This window comes from Capra hircus, chromosome 2, assembly GCF_001704415.2.
Source record: "Capra hircus breed San Clemente chromosome 2, ASM170441v1, whole genome shotgun sequence".
In the NCBI taxonomy this organism is placed as follows: domain Eukaryota; kingdom Metazoa; phylum Chordata; class Mammalia; order Artiodactyla; family Bovidae; genus Capra; species Capra hircus.
This window is the reverse complement of record NC_030809.1, coordinates 20,475,259-20,490,361: the sequence shown is the minus strand read 5'-3', so window position 1 is coordinate 20,490,361 and position 15,103 is coordinate 20,475,259. Positions and strand designations below refer to the sequence as shown.

Sequence of the window (15,103 nt, the reverse complement as noted above, 5' to 3'; positions counted from 1 at the left end):
TTGCAGGCAAATTCTTTACCTTCTGAGCCACTAGGGACATCCCTGGTGGTCCAGTGGTTAAGACTCTGTGCTTCCAATGCAGAGAGTTCGATTCCTGGTCAGAGAACTAGGATCCCACATGCTGCAAGGTGTAGCCAAAAAATTTAACAATTAAAAAAAAAGAGCTGCCACTAGAGTTGAATGCAGATGTGAGGGATACAAGTTCCTAGGGATGAAAACAACTGTGATACTGATGAACACTGATGAACAAGAGAAGGAAAAATAAGAACACTTTCTGTAATCAATATATTTCCACTTTATGACAAGTAAACAATTAATTTTGGCCAATGGGTTTATTATCTTTTGATCTCAACACTGCTCTGAGACTGGACTATTTGGGTCATGGTTTTGTAAGCATTATGTATTATCAAATATTAAACTATCTCAAAAATCTTTTATCCTACTTTTGGTATATTAGAATGACCAAACATTACAGTAGATACAATTATAGAAACACACTGTACATAGCTTAAGGCCACTTATCTAATGACTTCAATAATCAAGAAACATAGATAAGAATCTGGAAGGAAGTAAAAATGACTAATGGAATATTTGCTTTGCTTATGCAGATGCTACTTTGCCTTATCTTCATACAATCTAACAACATGCTCTGGCAGACTTCATTATCTTTTTGCTTGGTTTCTATCAGTTTGTGAGCAGTGAACTATGAAGGGGAGTAGAGGTGCCACTGGAAATAAGCACAATGGCAGGATCAGTGAGAGAAGAAACAGCCTAAAGTGTACACCACAGGTATAAAAATTAAAGTGGACCAAACGGTTGGGAGCCACTTAGTGTAAAGAAAATATCACTTTGCACACACCACTCAATACTCCCCAAAATATCATTCTAGGACACCATCCTGTGTGTAATGATGTCCAGAAGGGAGAGCTGAAAAAAATCCTTTGCAGAAACAGACAAGAGAAGAGCTTTAGAAATCATAAAGTGGGAATATAGGTGAAATGTTCGTTGCCTTAATTCTTACTTTTACCGTCTATGCTAAGCCTTAAGTTAACAATGAGACTGGCCAAAGTGTATGGCAGACAGCATCCAATCCAAGAGTTGGTTAATGAAAATGTCCTTCTAGTACCTGAACTATCATGACAGAAAGCTATTCCCAGAGCACATGAACCAGTTTCTCTCCAGAAAGAGATTGACAGTGGCAAGCATAAATAAACAAGACTGGGGTACCCTAAAGATCAAACTCACCCTGGGAGTCTGAACAGTTTACTTTTGCGACCCCATGGACTCTTTGCAACCCCACGGACTGTAGGACATCAGGCTCCTCTGTCCATGGGATTCTCCAGGCAAGAATATTGGAGTGGGTTGCCATTTCCTTCTCCAGGAAATCTTCCCGACCCAGGAATTGAATCCAGGTCTCCTGCATTGCAGGCAGATTCTTTACTGTCTGAGCCACCAGGGAAGCCCTACACTGTCACCCTAAAGATCAAATTCACCCTGGAGTCTGAGAAGTTTATTAGCCAGCACACTGGAGACTTAGGACAAACAGTTCTAATGCTCTGCAGGTGTAGAATTTAAGTATTAGAGTCAGATCATAGACTTAGTTGAGCTAGTAAGGGGAAAAAAAAACATTACCAGCACTGTGTTTGGATTTTGATGAAGAGATTTACTGAGAACCTACAAGTTGCCAGGCATTATTCTGGGTACAGAAGACACTATAGTTAACAAAACCATCTTGCCTTCACAGCCTTGGATTCCAGTGAAACAAATGTGGAACCTAAAAAACTTCCAGGGCAAAGGTTAACACAACAACAAAATCTCAGCAGCAACAAAGAAGACCTCTCCACCAGGCATGTACCAGTTATTTTATATGAAGCCAAAGCAGGGACTTCAGCCATTGATGCCCATCAGGGGGCTGTGCCCTTCTGAGAAGCAGGCAAAAGGGCATAGGTAGACCAGAGCACCCCAACCTCCTCTCATAGGCACGACCACCTCTCAGCTTGTGGCAGCAGCAGGAACACATTGACCTGTGTTAATGAACTTCCAGTTTCTCAAAGGCAGCCACAGATCTCATATGAAGAATACAAAAAGAAAGACTATGAGGATAAAACCAAAACTGCCAGAGGGTTAGGCCTTGTCAGTCTGTGACCTCTGGTTTGCCCTGCAGCTCCTCAGGGCCAGTGACCCTGGTCATCTGGTTCACTGGTGTGTGACAGCTCTCAATGCATGGCTGAACTGAATTCCCACTAACCCTGGAGGACAGGAGATGGGATATAGATATTCCAGGAAGGCTGCAGAGATCACCAGTGTCAGAGTTGGGGTGTGAAGCTTGGTCCACGAGCTCCTAAGCCCTATGCCTTGCACTAGAGCTTCCTGGTGGGAAACTCCCATCCTAGGAAGTGCTCTCAGGCTAAGGCAATGAATTTAAAGCTTTGGTCCAATCACAGAGAAAAATGGCAGAGAACGTAAACCTATTTTTCTGTTTGGTACTTTGCCACCAACCTGTGGCTGCTGGGGCCAGGGATCAGCAGAAAAGAGATGTACGGAGGAGCGAGAGTGCCCTGTCTGTGGGTCCTTTTGTTCATCCCTCGCTCCCTCCTTTCCTTTCCTGTGCCCCATGGTGTGAACCTGGTCCCTAACTGTGATCCCAATTTGATGAATTTAATACACAGAAGTCATATGGACAGAAGCATATACAGAACAAAGACATCAGAAATATGGCCAGTTTAATAGAACATTGTAAATGAACTATACTTCAATACAAATTAAAAATTTAAAAACATTAAAGAGGTAAGCCCTGGAGAAACTGAATTACATAAACTTTTGCCAGGATAACCCTGGATGAACCTGTAATTCACAATCCAAGATGCTAGCTCTGAGAAGCAACTCAGTGTGAAGGCAGGAAAAAATTTAGAGTCAATAAAACCTTCACTAAGAAGATTAAGTAACGACACAGAAAAATGACTATAAAAAAAGGTTGAATTTAAAAAATCAGACTAAAAAATGCAAAATACTTAGTAATTACAACCGTGTTCACTCAACATATGTGTATGAAGGATGTAGCTTCTCCTTGAGTTGACTTTGCTAATGTGACAACTGGGGTGTGGGAAGAGTGAAACAAAAACCTTCACTTAAGGCTCTGAAACTGGGATCTTATTTTCCCAAGATTTCCTGAGGGAAATGGAAAAGAGTACACTGGGGCTGATGGTTGGGTCCCACGCCACCCCAAGATTAAGCCTCTGTAACAAAGGCTGTCTCCAGCCTCCAGAGGAGTGCCCTGGAGGGCACTGATATTCAGAGGGACAGCCTTAGCCCAGGGCACTTGCAACGGTTCCTTGGAATGGTCAGCAAATGAGTCACGGCAAAATCTCACCCACTCTCTGGCACAAAACATCATGTAAGCTCTGATGGAGCCAATATTTATAGCTCCAGGCCGATTGCTCATCTGGATCCTTCACTTGAATCATCTCAGATTCTACTCAACACTTCCACTTGCTTGTCTAATTGGTGCCTCAAACTTAAAATGTGCCCAATGGCTCTGCATCCTTTCTTACCCCATGCTTACTCTTTACGCTGTCCCCCCATCTCGGCTCCATCCTTCACGTCTCTGCTTTTCATACCCCATGTCTGGTCTCACAGCCAGTCTGTTGGCTCTGTGGTCAAAATATATCTAGAATCCGACCACCTCCCTCCACACCCAACATTAATATGGAAACCTGTCCACCTTCATATTTTACCAGGATTATTGGAGCAACCGCTCAGCTAAATCTTCCTACTTCCTCCCTTATCCTCTCTGCTGCTGCTACTGCTGCTAAGTCACTTCAGTCGTGTCCGACTCTGTGCGACCCCACAGACGGCAGCCCACCAGGCTCCTCCGTCCATGGGATTTTCCAGGCAAGAGTACTGGAGCGGGGTGCCATTGCCTTAGCCTCTCTGGTCTGTCCTTAACAAAGCTACCAGTGTGATACTGTTAAAACTAATGTCAGATTTATCCCTCCTTAAGATTCTCCACCAGCTGCTCCACAGCATTCAGAGTACAAGTTCTAAGCCAGCCCTTCTACAAAACCCTATGCTCTCCAACCCCTCCAGCCATTTCTTTGACTTCATCTGCTACTCTGCCCCTCATTCTCTCCACTCAAAGCACATTGGATGGCAAGGGACTTGATTGCCGTCTACCATACGGTACGTTCACTTGTCTATCTGTCATGATGTGTGTATTCTCCCCACAGAGAAGGGGCCCCCGGAGGGCGGAGATTGTGTTCTGGTCCCTGCTGTATCTGGAATAGCACCTGGAACGTAGTAGGTACTCAATAAGCAATTGACTAAACAAATGAATGATGAATGGATGAATAAAAGGACAGAGACAATTTTTTGCCATTAATGTACTTATAGACTCAAAACATATAATATATTGTAATTCAACTATACTTCAATAAAAATAAATTTTAAAACATAAAAAACATATATATCACATTATATATATTACAATATATACAATACATATATTAAAAACATATATATAGCACTACAAATTAGAGAGAGGTACAACTGAATTACAACCCTGTTAAAAGATTAAAAAAAAAAACTGGGAATTTACTCACTGGTGGCCCTGGAGATCCTTTGGCACCAGGAGGGCCTGGGGACCCTTTTTCGCCAAGCCACCCAGGGAGCCCCAAGTCTCCCTTACTCCCTTGCCTCCCAGGAGGCCCTGGAGGGCCTGGTGGGCCCATGGGACCAGGCTGGCAGGCACAGAGCCCTGAGCTCCCTAGACAGAGGATAAAAGGCAGCTTTGTTATATTTCCTGAATGAAATCCCAATAAAGTCCTTACTATACAAAACCAATAGTGTGAATAAGAACAAAAAGGGTCTGATGCACACAATTCTTATCGCAGACAACTGACAACATGGGATGGGGGCGGGGTACAGAGCATGATGCAGCGGTAGCTATGGTCTATGTGCGTGGACATATTGTTCTAGACAATGGGGTGTTCCGTGTCTTAAAAAATTCACCCTGGTAAAATCAAGGGGGAAAGCTAATGCTGAATTCTATTGCAGAAACTTTGAAGATAAGAAAATTTCTTATGTTTAAAAGTTTAGGTAGCTCTTATTTGGATCCTCCTTAAAAAATAATCTCTTAATTTGGTTCCTGCTGAAAAAAACAACTAAAATTGGTTAGAGTATAAACTTTGAACATTTAAAGAATCCAAATAAAATATGTAAAGAGGATTATTGACTGCACTGCATATCACAGTTGATAATTCACTAAATGCATTTTCTACTCATCAGGATTTTTAGTCTAAAAAATACCATTAGGATAATCAAATTGCTCAGCTCTCATACCTGCCTGACTCTGTCAGTGAAAAACGCACCAAACAATTTAGAGTGTAGGAACAGAGAGCTAGAGGCATTTGATGAATCTAGGAAAGATGGGACCCACAGAGAGAAATCGAAATTGAAGATCAAAACTGTCCTATCTCTGCTTTTTTCAAGGAATTGAGAGGATCTCATGGAAAAGAGTCACCGCTTTGAGACAAATCTCATGGCAGATAAATGTCTCCTTTATACTCTAAAATATGGATTTGACTTTTTGGCAAGGTCTAATCACATCACAAGCACACAATGAGTTAGGTACTCACAGGGGTAACTAAAGGGAGTAAAAAACCTAAATGAAAGGCCACACTGTACATGTCATATAATGCCCCTCAACCCCCCACATGCTGTTTTTTTCTAGAAATTCTACTTGGAGGAATACTTGCCTTTTTCTCCTTTGGAGCCTCGTCTTCCGGGAGGACCCACTTTGCCTTTTATTCCTTGTGGTCCAGGTTGCCCAAGAGTACAATATACAACTTCACAGTGGGATAGGGGAGTACAGAGAGAATCACACAACTTTTGTGAACATCTACTCCCAAACAAGTAGAAGTGTCTCTCATACTCCAATCAGCCCCTTACCCCCATTCTTTCTTCCACTCCTTTCTTAAGATTCTTTCTCTCTGATATAAGAATATGTACACAAACAGACCATACAGTTGTCACAGCAAGCTTCTGGTACCATAACCACTGATTAAAACCATCCCTAATCTCAGCCCTAATTTAATGGGTTGTAGGGTAAGGTAGGGAATTTAAAAAAACACACAAATATACCAAAACAAAACAAATAAAGTAAGAATCAGTGTATGGCACAGATCATTTTCCCCCATTCAATTATCAATAATTACCTAATAAAGAAAGCATAAAGCAGAGTTTATAAAAGCAAAAATTCAGAGATAACTGATCAAAGATGACAGGTAAAGTACAAACAGTAAGTTCCTTGTTCTCTCCAATCAGACAGTAAAAGAATATTATAAAATGACAGAATTCTTTAAGACAAAGATTCAGCAAGAGAAAGGAAACAACAGCAAAAAATATATATATATATATATATATATATATATATATATATATATATATATATAAAGATTTAGCAGATTTTAAAAAGCTGAACTCCAAGCAGGCTGTGGGGGAAGTATAAAAAGAGCATAGCTGACTGAAAAATCTCTCCTAAAGTTCAGGAATTGGTACCTCTGAAGCAGAATGACAGTAGGCCCCACACAGGTTGACTGGTCAAAGAAACAGCTAAATAGTTAGAACTCCTTCTTAAAAATTGCAGCAGGAAAAAACAAACTCCCTCAAATAAGAGAAAACAGACAATACAGTAAGAAGAAATCTTTAAAAAATAAACTATATAGTTTAAAAAGCAGATAAAGGAAGGCATTTCATCCCTGAGACGTGAAAAGCTGCTGTAAAAAGATACATTAGAGAGAACAACACCAACAACAAAATTCTCAGAAATTAAAAAAAAAATATGGTTATGAAAGCAGAAATTTAAAAGTTCAGAAGCAGAGTTGGACTATAGAATTGAGGAAGTCTACCAGAAAGTGTTAGGAAAAATAAAAAGATGAAGATAATAGGTGAAAATTTGAAAAAGAGATGTATAGGATTGATTCTGAAACAGACAAATATATTGAGTCCAGAAATAGAAAGTAAGAGGGAAAAGGCACAGAATATTTTCAAAAAAATTACTTCAAGACATTTTCCCAGAAATGAAGGATTTGTGTTCAGTTGAAACTGCTCTGAGTGCCTGCAAATTTACCCACATTGAGGTAAATCACTGTGAAATTTATGGACATTGAATACAAGGAAAAATTCCTAGAAGCTTTCAGAGAAAAAAGAGACTTTAAACAAAGGATCAACTGTCTAAAGATTATTGAACTTCTTAGTAACAACACTAAACAAAAAAAAAAAGAAAGAAAGGAAAATGCCTTCAAAAACCTGAAGGGAAAAATGATTGCAATCTTGAATTTTATATTCAACCAAACTATCAATCAAATTTCACAGTAGAATAAAGGTATTTCAAATATTCCAAATTTATACACTTTCTCACAAAGCATAATGAGAGAGTAAACCAACAGACAAGGCTGAAGAAAGAAGGGAAAACCACTAGACCATTCAAGTATGACCTAAATCAAATCCCTTACAATTATACAGTGGAAGTGACAAATAGATTCAAGGGATTAGACCTGATAGACACAGTGCCTGAAGAACTATGGATGGAGGTTCATAATGTTGTACAGGAGGCCATGATCAAAACCATCCCCAAGAAAAAGAAATTCAAAAAGGCAAAATGGTTGTCTGAGCAGGCCTTACAAATTGCTGAGAAAAGAAGAGAAGTGAAAGGCAAAGTAGAAAAGAAAAATATATCCAATTGAATGCAGAGTTCCAAAAAATGATTCCTTGGTGATCAATGCAAAGAAATAGAGGAAAACAAAAGAATGGGAAAGACTAGAGATCTCTTCAAAAAAACTAGAGATACAAGGGAAACTTTTATGCAAAGATGGGCACCATAAAGGACAGAAATGGTATGAACCTAACAGAAGCAAAAAATATTAAGAAGAGGTAGCAAAAATACAGAGAAGAACTATCCAAAAAAGATCTTAATGATCCAAAAAACCAAGATGGTGTGGTCACTCACCTAGAGCCAGACACCCTAGAATGCAAAGTCAAGTGGGCCTGAGGAAGCATCACTATGAACAAAGTTAGTGGAGGTGATGGAATTCCAGTTGAGCTATTTCAAATCCTGAAAGATGATGCTGTGAAAGTGCTGCACTCAATATGCCAGCAAATTTGGAAAACTCAGCAGTGGCCACAGGACTGGAAAAGGTGAGTTTTCATTCCAATCCCAAAGAAAGGAAATGCCAAAGAATGCTCAAACTACTGCACAATTGCACTCATCTCACACACTAGTAAAGTAATGCTCAAAATTCTTCAAGTGAGGCTTCAACAATACATGAACTGAGAACTTCCAGATGTTCAAGCTGGTTTTAGAAAAGGCAGAGGAACCAGAGATCAAATTGACAATATCTGTTGGATCATCAAAAAAGCAAGAGTTCCACAGAAACATCTACTTCTGCTTTATTGACCACGCCAAAGCCTTTGACTGTGTGGATAACAGCAAACTGAGAAAATTCTGAAAGAGATGGAATACCAGACCACCTTACCTGCCTCCTGAGAAATCTGTATGCAGGTCAAGAAGCAACAGTTAGGACTGGACATGGAACAATGGACTGGTTCCAAATTGAGAAAGGAGTATGTCAAGGCTATATACTGTCATCCTGCTTTTTTAATTTATATGCAGAGTACATCATGAGAAATGTCCAGGCTGGATGAAGCACAAGCTGGAATCAAGATTGCTGGGAGAAATATCAATAAGCTCAGATATGCAGATGATATCACCCTTTTGCTTGAAAGCGAAAAGGAACAAGAGCCTCTTAATGAAGGTGAAAGAGGAGAGTGAAAATACTGAACTAAAATTCAACATTCAGAAAATGAAGATCATGGCATCCGGCCCCATCACTTCATGGCAAATAGATGGGGAAACAATGGAAACAGTGACATACTTTATTTTCCTGGGCTCCAAAATCACTACAGATGGTGACTGCAGCCATGAAATTAAAAGATGCTTACTCCTTGGAAGAAAAGCTATGACCAACCTAGACAGTGTATCAAAAAACAGAGACATTACTTTGCCCACAAAAATCCATCTAGTCAAAGCTATGGTTTTTCCAATAGTCATGTGTGGATGTGAGAGTTGGATTATAAAGAAAGCTGAGTGCTGAAGAATTGATGCTTTTGAACTGTGGTATTGGAGAAGACTCTTGAGAGTCCCTTGGACTGCAAGGAGTCAAACCAGTCAATCATAAAGGAAATCAGTCCTGAATATTCATTAGAAGGATTGATGCTGAACATGAAGCTCCAATACTTTGGCCACCTGATGTGAAGAACTGACTCACTGGAGAAGACCCTGATGCTGGGAAAGATTGAAGGCAGGAGGACGAAGGATGAGATGGTTGGATGGTATCACCAACTCGATGGACATAAGTTTGAGCAAGCTCTGGGAGCTGGTGATGGACAGGGAAGCCTGGTGTGCTGCAGTCCATGGGATCACAAAGAGTTGAATACGACTGAGTGACTGAACTGAACCGAAAGCGACTGAAGAAATATACGAGTTGTGGGGAGAAAGGAACCCAAAGAAAGAGAGGCAGAGACAGACAGAGAGGTAGAGACACAATTCCTAGGATAACGATGAAGGAAGATCTCAAGGCAGGATCTTAGCATCAACTGATGAAATTGGAACCTGACCTAACTTGAACAGTCATAAAGCTCCAGAAGAGATTTATTCAAAGAAATAACACTGGTAATGAGTTAGAATATATGGTTAAGAGATTTATACAATTCTCGATGATTTGAGGTTGAATTAGCAATAAGTATATTGAAAACCAAGCAAACACACAAAAAGAATGTTAAGACAATTATTAACTAAATGCCGTGCTGGGAAAGCACAAGAGTAATACATATTACTATATGACTAAACCAATGAGTAACATTTATACAATCCTTCAGTATAGATACTGAATATTTAACTAAAATAATGATGATAACTGTATTGATAGGTTGTAGAAATAGAAATGTGCCTGTGTGGCAAGGAAAGAGGGACACTCATCTGTGGACAGGAAAGCCAAACAATAATGCTCAAACCGGAAAATTAGGAAATAGTGGCACATGTTTGCTAAATGGTCATACGAATAACAGAAGATTTAGCTAACTGTGTGGAAATAATTGCCCCTGGGGTGGACAGAATAGGAGATTCTGGGATGGATATTTTTCACAAAAGGCTTTATAGAGCTGTTTGACTCTTAAGTCTGGTCTGCATATGACTCATAAAACAAAACCTATATTCAAAAAATAAAAACTGTGCTAATTTACAAAATTCTATCATCACACTTAAATTCTCAACCAAACATTTTCACATATTTTAATTGATGTGGTAGGTCAATATCAGTTGACGTTTTTATATTGTTAATAATACTAACATGGCTTATAAAATATTGGACAACTTTTTAAAAATTTGGAAAGTCACATTTTCTGGATGATACTGCAAATATCAAATGCAACGTAAATGTTATGAAATGCGAATGAAGAGCACTTTACCATCTGATCCTGGAGGTCCTGGCAGTCCCGGCACCCCAGGCAGCCCGGTTGGTCCCTGGTTGCCTGGTTTTCCTGGAGCAGAATCAGCTCTCCCAGGAACACCAGCTGCCCCTGGAAATCCGGGGTGACCAGGAAACCCTCGTGGCCCAGGAGGTCCCGTCATGCCTCCAAGAGAAATCAAGAATGAAAACCACATCTACTTAGATAATCTCACATTAATACTCTCAAAAATTTTTTTCTGTGGAAAAAATAAAAATCAGTACATCTTTCTTCAGTTCAGTTCAGTTCAGTCGCTCAGTTGTTAGGCTGTGGAATTTTTTTTAAGGAAAAAAAAATTGCAGTTTAAAAATAACCAAGTTAAAAAAAATATATATATATATATAAAATAAAATAAAATAAAAATAACCAAGTATCCCAGCCATCAAAATGCCTCAACTCCTTTGAAACAAGAACACAAGCGGTAATAAGAAAGATTTGGGGAATCAAATTTTCTTACTTTTTGTCCTTTCTTTGGAATTATTGGGAAAGTAATATATATTATTTAATTAAATTTACTTTTAAAATCTTTCCACCTTGATAATTTGATAGAACCTAAAAGACTCTGATGCTAGGAGGGATTAGGGGCAGGAGGGGAAGGGGATGACAGAGGATGAGATGGCTGGATGGCATCACTGACTCGATGGACGTGAGTCTGAGTGAACTCCAGGAGTTGGTGTTGGACAGGGAGGCCTGGTGTGCTGCGATTCATGGGGTCGCAGAGAGTCAGACATGACTGAACGACTGAACTGAACTGAACTGAACCTGAACAAACATATCAACACATTCAGTGAATTAAAATATGAGCTCACAGAAAAACAAATACTATATGATATCATTTATACATGGGATCTAAAAAATACAGCAAACTACTGAATATAAAAAAAGGGAAGCAGATTTAAAGATATAGAAAACAAATTAGTAGTTACTGGAGGGAGAGCTGGGGGGGGCAATATTGGGGTAGGGAGTGACAAACTATTATGTATAACATAAGCTACAAAGATATATTGTACAAAATGGGGAATATAGCCAATATTTTATAATAACCATAACTGGCACATAATCCTTAAAATTGTGAAGCACTATACTTGCTCCTTGGAAGAAAAGTTATGACCAACCTAGACAGCATGTTAAAAAGCAGAGACATTACTTTGCCCACAAAGGTCCATCTAGTCAAAGCTATAGTTTTTCCAGTAGTCATGTATGGATGTGAGAGTTGAACTATAAAGAAAGCTGAGCACTGAAGAGCTGATGCTTTTGGACTGTGGTGTTGAAGAAGACTCTTGAGAGTCCCTTGAACAGCAAGGAGATCCAACCAGTCCATCCTAAAGAAAATCAGTCCTGAATACTCATTGGAAGGATTGATGCTAAAACTGAAACTCCAATACTTTGGCCACCTGGTGCAAAGAACTAACTCATTAGGAAAGACCCTGATGCTGGGAAAGATTGAAGGCAGGAGAAGGAGAGGATGACAGAGGATGAGATGGTTAGATGGCATCACCAACTCAATGGACATTAGTTTGAGTAAACTCTGGGAGTTGGTGACAGACAGGGAGGCCTGGCGTGCTGCAGTCTATGGAGTTGCAAAGAGTCAGATACGACTGAGCAACTGAACTGACTGACTGATACTGTACACCTATAACTTGTAATACTGTACAGCAACTATACTTCAATAAAATTTTTAAATAAGGAGAAAATAAATGAGGTAATGCATTAAATCATGCAGATAGGCATCTGTGTGTGTGTGTGTGTGTGTGTGTGTTAGTCGCTCAGTCGTGTCTGACACTTTGCAACCCCATGGACTGAAGACCGTCAGCCTCCTCTGTCCATGGGATTCTCCAGGCAAGAATACTGGAATGGGTTTCCATTTCCTTCTCCAGGGGATATTCCTGACTCAGGAATCGAGCCCAGACCTCCTGCATTGCAAGTGGATACTCTACCATCTGAACTCTTAGGGTAGCCCTCAGATAGGTATCTAACATATAATTTTAAGCACTTTGTTTGTATAATTATCATTGACTAGGAGAAGGCAATGGCAACCCTCTCCAGTACTCTTGCCTGGAAAATCCCATGGATGGAGGAGCCTGGTGGGCTGCAGTCCATGGGGTCGCTAAGAGTCGGACACAACTGAGTGACTTCACTTTCACTTTCATGCATTGGAGAAGGAAATGGCAGCCCACTCCAATGTTCTTGCCTGGAGAATCCCAGGGATGGGGGAGCCTGATGGGCTTCCATCTATGGGGTCGCACAGTTGGACACGACTGAAGCGACGCAGCAGCAGCAGCAGCAGCAGCAGCAGTATGAGCAGCATACTCATAGCTGCAGCAGGAGCAGCAGCAGCAGCTCCATATAAGCAGCAATATGCTTATATGGAGACAGTCTTCTAATCTTTTATGCTCAAATTAAATGGGGAGCATACTTTCTTAACAGCCAAAAATTGGACTCATATAATTATCTATGTAGAGGTAAAATACTATAACCATGTAGCTTGGTGGAAAGCATAGAGATGCTAGATTTGAACCTGGCCTCTGTCTCTCCAACCACAGGTACCAAAGTAGGTTATGTAACTTATTTAATTCTCTACATCTTCCTCAGAGGCTTCTAATGAGGATGAAACAAAATAATCCACATAAGGACCTTAATGTAGTATCTGGCTATAGCAAGTTCTCAGCGAAGGATTGGAAGTTCAGGGGAGGTCAGTGTAATATTCACTGTATTCAGGGGAAGTCAAAGTAATGCAGGAGCAGCTGAATCCTGCCTCCCCTTGATACCCTACTGCACCCACCCCATACTGACAGCTTTGGCTAAAAGACAGCCAGAGCCCTCATATGATAGCAACCACTTCTCCTAGCTGCTTCCTCCTAAGCACACGTAGTACCAGAATCTCTCGGATGGAAGATGGTCATTATTAAAGATGGCGTCCTAGTAGCTCTCGCATCTCACACTCTTGCAGAACCCTGACACTCTCCTAGCAAGAAGTGGAGGTCCCTCTTCCCTGCAATGTGGCAGCCTTTGGTGACTGTTCAAACTAATCAACTTTGGTTGGAGTGACGCCGTATGGCTTCCCAGGCCAGATTCTTAAAGACGATTCAGGTTCTGCCTTGTAAGCTGAAATGCTTGGGACTGGAGTCCTGAACCACCATGGAAGCAACATTATCACCTGGAAGCCACCATGCTGTAAGGAAGTCTAAGTTAGTGCAGAGCCACACAGCAAGGTCTGAGACTATATGAGAGACGAATGGGAGAGATGCCTGGCCAGTCCTCACGTTTCTGTTCCAGCTAGTCTACAGCTATAACTAGAAAACCTTTGCTCTGGAATCACTTGGGTTTATGCCTCCTGAATTCCTGAACCATGGAAAGAGTGAAGGGTATATACTGGATGTTGTTGTTTTAAACCACTAGGTTTGGGGTTACTTGTTTAGCAACAGACAATTGGAACCCGGTTTGTCATCAGTAATGTAGCACCCAAAGTAAATAGATGGCTTTCATTCTTGTGTGCATATGTGCTGAGGCTTTACATATATTTTCAGACATTAGCTTTACTCCTCAAACAACTTCTAAAGGTTGTACCTTATAGATAAGGCACAGTAAATTTAGGCCCAATGTAAGAAATGCTAATAATAGCTAACATAGTGAGTCTTTATGCCAAGTTGTATTCTAAAAACTATACATATTACTTCTTTCAACTGTAACAAGAACTCAATTTTGCAGATGGGAAAACTGAGGAACAGAGAGTTAATAAGTGTCCAAGATTACACAGCTTGTAAGCACTACAACATGAAATGTTCAGTTCAGCTCAGTTCAGTCGCTCAGTCATGTCCCACTCTTTGCAAACCCATGAACCGCAGCACGCCAGGCCTCCCTGTCCATCACCAACTCCCAGAGTCCACCGAAACCCATGTCCATCGAGTCAGTGATACCATCCAACCATCTCATCCTCTGTCGTCCCCTTCTCCTCCTGCCCTCAATCTTTCCCAGCATCAGGGTCTTTTCAAATGAGTCAGCTCTTCGCATCAGGTGGCTAAAGAAATGTTAGTTCACTGTATAAACATGTAACTTTTTCACTACACTACATTGATTGTGAAGGTTGGGATTCAATCATAGGTGTTTGACTCCAAAACTTCAAGGTAAATACTATAGATGATCACAAAATTGAATAGGTATAATAAAGGCTACATACATGGGTGTCCTTAAAACAAAATGAATATGTCCTCCTATGGACTTGGTTGCCATCTTGTCTTTATAACGTTCCTTAGACCTGACTTAGAATGAACCTGAAAGCTGCCTGCTTGCTGTCTCGCCCCAGGGCCAGGGAAAAACCTCAACCAGCTTCCAACAGGGAGAATGGGTTACAGTGTACAGCACACTGCAGCCTCAATCATCCACCGACAGGACACAACATCAGTGAAGTTGTGGCCAGCATTAAAACCTTTTTTTTTTTCCAAAAGAAAAGAATTGAATAGAAATGGGAGTGTCTCATATACCCCACAGATATTATTTTGTGAGATCTGTGTTTCAACCATATGTATGTATGGATACATATATG

General features: G+C 40.4%; 1 protein-coding gene across 3 annotated transcripts in view; it reads right to left on the bottom strand.

Moving 5' to 3' along the window:
* Positions 1-15,103, bottom strand: part of COL4A4 (collagen type IV alpha 4 chain) — a 146,338-nt gene that overhangs the window by 63,255 nt on the left and 67,980 nt on the right. For all 3 annotated transcript variants that reach the window (XM_018058850.1, XM_018058852.1, XM_018058849.1), the window contains exons 20-22: positions 10,522-10,686; positions 5,754-5,843; positions 4,599-4,762 (exon numbers count right to left, since the gene is read on the bottom strand). In XM_018058850.1, the coding sequence (XP_017914339.1) occupies positions 4,599-4,762; positions 5,754-5,843; positions 10,522-10,686 (419 nt within the window). The remainder of the gene's footprint in view (positions 1-4,598; positions 4,763-5,753; positions 5,844-10,521; positions 10,687-15,103) is intronic.